The sequence below is a fragment of the Hyla sarda genome, chromosome 9, assembly GCF_029499605.1.
Source record: "Hyla sarda isolate aHylSar1 chromosome 9, aHylSar1.hap1, whole genome shotgun sequence".
Lineage (NCBI taxonomy): Eukaryota > Metazoa > Chordata > Amphibia > Anura > Hylidae > Hyla > Hyla sarda.
Genome location: NC_079197.1, coordinates 135,831,358 through 135,840,350, shown reverse-complemented (window position 1 = coordinate 135,840,350; position 8,993 = coordinate 135,831,358). Strand labels below are relative to the sequence as shown.

Here is an 8,993-nt window from a genome sequence, read left to right as displayed (position 1 = left end):
TTCTCTGTAGCCCCCCCCCCCCCAAACAGGTATTTTTCCACAGTATTTACCAAGTTTCTCCAACATTTTGCACTTTCCCCTACATTCGGTTTTTTACAACTGCTCAGAACTGTTGGGTTTTCCAAAGCTAAAATCCACCATATTTTATGTGGAAACCTTAGTAAACATGTTGGGATTTTTCAAAACTGTCAGGGACACATCCTCTTTTCAGGTTTTCTGCATAAAGTGGAGAGAGTTAGTAGGGTTTGTTGAATTGTTTTTTGTTAGAAATTCTGGCGTACAACACTTGTGACACAAAACCGAACGAAATCTACTCGAAAAAGCCTTTGTAAATGAGGCCCAGTGTGTCCAAAATGCGTCAACTTTTCAAGTGATGCCATTTTACTAAGAGTTTCATAAAAGTGCACTCACCGTAAGGAAGAGACCACAGTGTGCAGTAGCAAAATTATTTTATTACAAAACTATTTATATAAAGCGCAAAAATTTTTCCATAAATTATCGGGGAGGGGGGGGGGGGGTAATTTGGATTTACTTTAAAACGTAACTACAAAAAACAAGGAAAAAGAACAAACCCCAAATACTGAAGTGTAAGTGAATGAAATGTACAAGTGTTTAAAGATGTATTTACTCTGGTTTATAACATTGTAAATTGTGCCCATAAAGAAGAGGCAGGTAATGGGGAGAGCTACTAAAACTGGTGCAAAGGAAGCAGTGGGACACCTGCCCATAGCGACCAGATTCTACCAAATGAGTGCTAGTAACTGGTTGCTGTAGGCAGCTGCGTCACTTTTTCTTGGCATAAGTATTGCTAGATCTCCCCCATAACCTGGAATAGAAGTTGGCCATGTGTGGTGGTAAGTTATTCTGGTGTCCAGCAGTAAAAAGGTTTGTTGCTACTGTAAAGTATTTTACTTTCCTGACATAAAGACAAGACATGGAGCAGACGACCGTCAGACGGTTGGTTTCATGCTCCATTCTACGAAGTCCTTATTCTGATGTAAGAAGAGAATCTGGTTCATGAACTTGGGTTCCAGGGCAGCACGGCGTTTCTCTAGTGGGTCTTGTACAGTGCTGAAGGAATGCTCCGGCTTTACAGCTGTAGATGGTATAACAAGATACTGTCGGGCTAACCGGGCCAATGTGGGGAAGCGGTGACGATTACTGTTCCACCACGCTAGAGGGTCTGTGGTACGTCTACAGACAGGTTCCACTATGTAGTTCTCCAGTTGTTGGTGAGCTTCTGGCATGCTCTCTGTTGGATCTCTTCCAAGTAGAAGGTCATAGACATTTTCAGAACCAACAATGGGTCCTTTGTCCTTCTGAATAGGCAACTGATGAGTTTCCATACCACCTTCAATGGCACAGTTACTTGGCATCCAAGAATGGTGAGTAAAGCATGGCTCACACAGCTGTGATAGCATATTTCTCACTATACTGTGCAATTCTCCCCTGGCCCATGGCTTAAGGAACCTCAGCTCTTTGAAGCGAGGGTCCAAAAAGGAAGCAACAACAGAAGGGTTGGTTATCAGTTTCCCTTCATCCATCATATCCCAATGTTGGCAGATCTCAGAGCGTATTTGACAGGCAGCAGCTTTAATAATACTGCTGCCATTGCCTTCACAGGTTTGTCCTACTGTCGTATAGATACCATGTAAACAGGGCATCAAGGATGAAATGGAGGCATTCTGTTCTTCCTGTAGGAATGCTGTTGCAATCCATATAGTTTTCAGCATGGGTACCAAGTCTTGCAGCAACTTCCAGTGCTGTTCCGACAAGTTCTTGACACCTTGTTCTTCCAAAATTGAAAGAATTGCCCATTTAAGGTCTATCAAAGTTCGACACATCTCCAAAGTGCTAATCCAATACTTCTCTGTATCCATGACCAGTCTGGGCTTGTTCATGGCTTCCAGCTTGGCATTGAGGTAACAGCTGGCCTTAAAGTCCTCTTGAAAGTAGCTCACCAACCCTCTAGCTGCTGCCAGGGCATCCTTCACTTCCTGGACCTCCAGCCCTGCCTGCACACAAAGCTGTAAGACATGGGACGTGCAGCAGAGACTGGCCCACCCAAAAGAGTCTTTGAAAGATTGGGCATGAGCAGATATTGATTCTGATCGATCATGTACAACACAGGACACAAGGTTACTAGATAATCCAAACTCTTTCAATACCGGGTGCAATATGTCTGCCAGGTTGCTGTCTGTCTTTTTTCGGAGAACAGGTTTCGTTTCCAGCAAGTATCTACATAACCGCCAGTCATTGTCAATGACATTTGCCGTGATCGCAAGACAGGACTTCTTTAAATGGTCATTCCAACTTTCAATGGAAAGGACAACCGATAGCGCAGATTGAAGAGTACACTTGAGTTGCTGTTTAACGGCAGTGTATTTGCTCCACAGCATATCAGCTATTTGTATTAAGGTCGGGAGCTCAAAATTGGGTTCCAAGTAGCCAAGGAGGAGTCCAAAGCCCTTATCTTCTACTATTGAGAGAGGATGAAGGTCACAGCAGATCATTTCCAATATCAGGTTAGCAACTGCTTGTGGTCGAGATTCTAATACAGAGGAGCAGAGGCCATGTATGGGCACTGCCTGGCGTAACCTCTTTACTGCCCCCTCTTGTTCGTGGTATTCCAGCTCCGGTTGCTCCTTAGTGGGAGGCATGCCAATACTACGGAGGCTATGACGCCTCACAAGGTGCTCCCTCATAGTGGTGGTGCTGTTATGGGAAGAGAACTGTTTCCTGCAGACCTTACATTCCACATAGGCATCTCCCAGCTTTGTGTAGTAGTTCCACACCTTGGACTTACAGTGGTCCACAGACAAGCTGGAGGAGGTCATCTCAAGACTAGAAACCTTTTCTCTCTTTCTTCGTATTGTGGTACCCAAACCAGATGCCATCTTGTGTGTGTGATTTCTGATGGATCTCTTTTCTGGTAATAGAAGTGAAAAACTAAGTTATTTTGTGAAACGTCTCTCCAATAATAATGAGAATAATATTTGATTACCAGCTTTCAGGCTGATACCTACTAAACATGACACTAGTTGCTATGGACATTAAAATTCTCCTCTGTATTCCCATTCGGGGAGATTTATCAAAACCAGTGGAAAGGAAGAGTGGTGCAGTTGCCCATAGCAACCAATCAGATCACTTTCATTTTTGAAGAGGCCTCTGAAAAATAAAAGCAGTACAGTGGTCCCTCAACATACGATGGTAATCTGTTCCAAACGGACCATCGTATGTTGAGGGATCCGTGCAATGTAAAGTATAGAACAGTGGTCTACAACCTGCGGACCTCCAGATGTTGCAAAACTACAACACCCAACATGCCCGGACAGCCAACGGCTGTCGCCGCGTCCCCGGGGTGTCCCCGACGCTCCGGCAAAGCCTCTGCTTCCCCGACATCCTCGCTCTCCGTCGCCGCCATCACGTCGCTACGCACGTCGCTACGCACGCCGCTCCTATTGGATGACGGGACGGCGTGCGCAGCGACGTGATGGCGACGATGGAGAGCGCCAACAATGCAGGGGATCCCGAAGAGGACGCTCCGGAGCCCCGAGGAGAGGTAAGTGATTGTCAGCGGACCACAGGGGGCACGGTAAACGGCTATCCGGGGGCAGCTGAAGCAGTCTGCGCTGTCGGATAGCCGTTTATGCGATGGCCCCCACATACAAAAGCATCGTATGTTGATGCTGCCTTCAACATGTGATGGCCTCTGAGAGAACATCTAATGCTGAAATGATCGTATGTCAGGGCCATCGTAGGTCAAGGGGTCACTGTAATCTGATTGGTTGCTATGGGAAATATAAAGATTATGGACACTTTTGCACACTTTGTTTTAGTCATTCGTTTCCTAAATGCAAAATTAAAGAAGTTTTCTCATCTTTGCACAGGATAGGGGATAATTACCTCATAAATGGAGGGTCCAACTGCTGCCCCTCCCTGGTGATCTCGAGAACAGGGACCAAAGTCTTCCGATACAGTGGGGCAGCAGGTTGTACATGTACACCACACTACTCTATTCTTTCTTCGGCAGCCCCCATAGAGCATGAATGGAGCAGTAGCATGTATGCGTGAGCCGCTGCTCCATTCCAAAACTGGAGTCCCAGTTCCCTACAGATAACTTTTCAAGATCGGAAAATCCTTTTGAACAACTGTGTTCATGAGAAATTTTCTACCATTTATCTTTTTTGCAGGTGAACAAGTTCTTTACTTCTCTATCTACCCTCTGAGTGGGAAATATCAGTCTGAATAGCTTTCCGCTTGCTACCATCTCCTCCCCGCTCCTGCAAACATTCTGGTTTAGTAATGGTGGCCATGTAGTTGCTATACTGAGAAGATGTGCCATTCAGGAGCCTGGGAAAGGTGTGTGTGTGACAGTCAGACCCTGTAATGACAACTTATTTCAGGGTCTTACTGTCACACAGAGCTATAAGCAGATTTGCCATTCAAGAGCTGGAAAAGCTGGGTGAGACAGCGCCTGAATGGCATATCTACTCCCTCAGGTACTATACACATATCACTGCAGTCAGTATATGGTGTGGTCTGGTGGGCAGTTGGGCACTAAGGCGGCTGTGTAAAACTGGTACTGTATATACAGGGGTCCCTCAAGTTACAATATTAATTGGTTCCGGGATGACCATTGTATGTTGAAACCATTGTATGTTGGGACCAGAACTCTATGAAAACCTGGTAATTGGTTCTGGAGCCACCAAAATGTCATCCAAGAATAGGAAAAAGTGAAGATTAAAGAAAAATAAGTAGATAACTAATATAGATAAAGCAAATCCTTACATATAAAAGTAATAAAGATCTGCTGGGAGCTGTAAATCACTGTCTAGGTCAGTGTTTCCCAACCAGGGTGCCTCCAGCTGTTGCAAAACTACAACAACTTCCAGCATGCTGGGAGTTGTAGTTTTGCAACAGCTGGAGGCACCCTGCTTGGGAATCAATGGTTTATGTAGGGGACAGGAGCTTCTTCAGGGTCCTGTACAGTACACACAATGTCCCAAATGGAGCCGCCCTTACTTGGTGTCAAAAAGAGCAACTAACCCTGGCACAGGTAAGGAGTAGTACAGAACTTTTAGTTCCTCCCTGTACTGTAGGGGGCGCTACCAGACATCAGTCAGTGCAGGCACTTCAGTAATAGAGGTGATTTACCAGTGAATGTTCATTCTGATTGGTCGGTTCTTCGAATCATTGACATGTTTCACAGATCTGGACTGTCTGTACATTGTATGTTGAGTCTGGTTTCAAGTTACAATGGTCCAGAAAAAAACATTGTATGTTGAAACTATTGTAACTTGAGGGATCAATGTACCGGCTAGTGAGGGGACAGGTCCTCCAAGACAGCCTCCTACTACACGTAAGTCCAGTCCTGTGGCTGTTGTATGTACGTGACATTCTATGTTGTGTACGACCTCCTCAGTGCCATACTAGTACCAGAGGGAGGAGACCGCAGCGCACAACAAGAGACTGCGCCTGTGTGATTCTGCAAACATACAGCGTGATGCTGAGTGAGCTCAGCTGGGACTCAGGACCAGAGCCTTGGGAGTCGCAGGAATAGCATGTGACCGCCCGCAATAACCTCAGTACCATTCCAACCCACAAGGCTTTTAGTGGGTCCCATGGGATCCCAATTCTGATGCAGGGGTCTACAGTGTATTACGGTGAGAGAAGGATCTCTAATGCTGCTCACATAGAACTCTACATGCTTTTCCCTTAAACTAAACAGATGTCAGTCTACGTGCGACTCCCAAACTATAAACCACCCAAATTCAATACTCAGCAATAGAGATGAGCGAACTTACAGTAAATTCGATTCGTCACAAACTTCTCGGCTCGGCAGTTGATATCTTATCCTGCGTACATGAGTTCAGCTTTCAGGTGCTCCGGTGGCTGGAAAAGGTGGATACATTCCTAGGAAAGTCTCCAGCCACCAGAGCACCTGAAAGCTGAACTCATTTATGCAGGATAAGTCATCAACTGCCGAGCCGAGAAGTTCGTGGCGAATCGAATTTACTGTAATTTCACTCATCTCTACTCAGCAACACAAGAAGGTATGCAAAAGTATATAAAGTTTTATTGAAAATACATAGAAATACATACTTTAAAAACAATGCATAGACACAGTACACAGAACTGAGTAAAAGGCAGGGGGTACAGATGCATACATAGGGAAACTAAATGAAAACAGGTACATAGGTATGCACAAATACACTAACAGGGAGCACACTGAAGAGGGTATATATGAACCCTAACAGAATAGTTCAAAAAGTAAAGGCATATAGTACACAAAAATAGGAAATAATCACCAATGTAGAGCCATGTACCACCTGCACTTGCCCCAACGTACTTTTCGCGCTGCTGCGCTTCGTGACAAAGCGCAGCAGCGCGAAACATACGTTGGGGTAAGTGCGTACGTTGTTTTTAAAGTACAGTGGTCCCTCAACATACGATGGTAAGCCGTTCCAAATGGACCATCGTTTGTTGAAACCATCGTATGTTGAGGGATCCGTGCAATGTAAAGTATAGGACAGTGGTCTACAACCTGCGGACCTCCAGATGTTGCAAAACTACAACACCCAGCATGCCCGGACAGCCGTTGGCTGTCCGGGCATGCTGGGAGTTGTAGTTTTGCAACATCTGGAGGTCCGCAGGTTGTAGACCACTGGTATTGGAGGTTATACTCACGTGTCCCCACCGCTCCGGACCGTCACCGCTCGTCACCACTGCCCTGGATGGCGCCTTCCATCGCTGTTGCCGCGTCCCCGGGGTGTCCCTGACGCTCCAGCAAGGCCTCTGCTTCCCCGGCATCCTCGCTCTCCGTCGCCGCCATCACGTCGCTATGCAAGCCGCTCCTATTGGATGATGTGACGGCGTGCGCAGCGACGTGATGACGACGATGGAGAGCGCCGACGATGCAGGGGATCCCGAAGAGGACGCGCCGGAGCCCCGAGGACAGGTAAGTGATCGTCAGCGGAGCACACGGGGCACCGTAAACGGCTATCCGGTGGCAGCTGAAGCAGTGTGCGCTGCAGGATAGCCGTTTATGTGATGGCCCCGACATACAAAAGCATCGTATGTTGATGCTGCCTTCAACATGTGATGGCCTCTGAGAGTGATCGTATGCTGAAATGATGGTATGTCGGGGCCATCGTAGGTCGGGGGGGGGGGGGGGGGGGGGTCACTGTATGTGTTTCTATGTATTTTCAATAAAGCTTTATATACTTTTGCATACCTTCTTGTGTTGCTGAGTATTGAATTTGGGTGGTTAATACTTTGGTTGTCTCAGCAACCTACAACCAATTGGTTCATGTTTTGGTGACCACTCCCAAACTATAGCGCACTCACCATTTTATATCTGTGCTCATGGTGAACCCTCTTTATTTATCTGGATGTCCCTCAACTCTGTGCAGTGATTGAGATGATCTGGAAATAAAAAATAATAAGTAGATTTTTAGGGTGTGAGACTGATTTATAAGAATGAATGCATAACCAAATATCTTTTACGACTTCTAAACGTTCCATGATTGTTTCTTTGTTAGGGTGTGTTCACACTACGGAATTTCCGTGTGAACTTAAACATTAATGTGAATGGATCTTCTGCGAGACCCGTTCACACTGCGGAATTTCAGCGGCAGGCAATTCCGCCGCTGAAATAGTTCAGCGCAAAGAAAGAACATGTTCATTCTTTGCGCGGAAGTCCGTGAGTACTGCATAGCCTTCAATGGTGACGGTGCAGTGCCCGCGCGGTCCTTCCGCCGCCGTCGGCAGCCAGTCTGAATCTCCGCTTACTGAATTCTGCGAGCGGAGATTTCGTTCACACTCCGTAGTGTGAACATACCCTTAGAAGCGGAATAAGAGTCTGGCACAGATGGTATGTGGTCCTCACGAGAGTGGCAAGAATGTTTCCCTCAGCCGCTTCTTTATGTTTATTACAAACTGAATAGCTTAAGGGCAGTATTTTCCAAACAGTGTGTCTCCAGCTGTTGCTAAACTACTGTACAATTCCAGCATTCCCAGACAGCCAAAAGCTGGGAGTTGCAGTTTTGCAACAGCTGGAGACACGCTGTTCGGGTGTATTCACACGTACAGTATCTTCCACATATTTCATGCGCAAGATATGAAGCTGCAAATTTAAAGCTTAGATTTAAAGGATTTAATTCAAATCCTGTGCATCAAATATGCACAGGATACTGTACATGTGATAACACCTTTGGGGAAGGGTCACACGTAGCGCATCCGCAACATATTTTATGCTGCGGATGCCCAGATGACCATCCCTAGAGTGAGCCCCCTGCTGTGCCTGTGTGTCTGCTTGTAGAAGCAATCCACAGCTAGGATCAGACACACCGGGATCTGCAAGTCTGTAGTAAACTGTGCGTATGAGCAGGTTTACTCACAGACATTGTGGTCGCTCCCCCTGCTCCCTGACCGGCCGTGATGTCCGAGGACAAACTGTGCATGTGCACGCAGTTTACTACAGACTCAAAGATCCCTGTGTGTCTGCTCGTAGCAGTGGATTGCTGCTACATGCAGGACACACGGGCATAGCAGGAGGATCACTCTAGGGAAGGTCATCAGTGTGAAATATTCCGCATATGCGCTGCGTGTGACCCCACCCTTAGGGACTAAATCCTTATGACAGTTACGCTTTAAAAGGGGTTATCCAGGATTAGAAAAACAGAGCCACTTCCTTTTAAAAAAAAGCAGCACTATACCTCCCCAGGTTGTGTCTGGTATTGCAGCTTTATTCAATCGAAGTAAACAGCAAAGTTGTAATACCACACACAACCTAAGGACAGGTGAGGTAGGGATCGACCGAGGTAGGGATCACGATTTTGGGCATTATCGGTATCGGCAATTACCTTGCAGATTAGCCGATAATGCCCCCCACCCCCCTGAGGGAGCGGTGCGGCGGTGATAGGACTCTGGACCCCCGCACAGGCAGGGGGAGAGAAGCGGGTGGCGGTGGCGGTCTATGGCACCGCAAA

General features: G+C 46.6%; 1 protein-coding gene across 1 annotated transcript; it reads right to left on the bottom strand.

The window, feature by feature from the left end:
- Positions 1–475: 475 nt before the first annotated feature.
- LOC130290872 (E3 SUMO-protein ligase ZBED1-like) lies at positions 476–7,431 on the bottom strand. The gene is made up of 2 exons (XM_056539040.1): positions 7,351–7,431; positions 476–2,929 (listed from the first exon to the last, which is right to left on the bottom strand). Exon 2 carries the CDS (start codon positions 2,895–2,897, stop codon positions 951–953), a length of 1,947 nt encoding a protein of 648 aa, XP_056395015.1. The 5' UTR covers positions 2,898–2,929; positions 7,351–7,431; the 3' UTR covers positions 476–950.
- Between the last annotated feature and the right edge of the window lie 1,562 nt (positions 7,432–8,993).

Excerpts from the sequence above, each read along its gene's own strand:
- LOC130290872 (XM_056539040.1), bottom strand. The coding sequence starts at position 2,897 with ATGGCATCTGGTTTGGGTACCACAATACGAAGAAAGAGAGAAAAGGTT.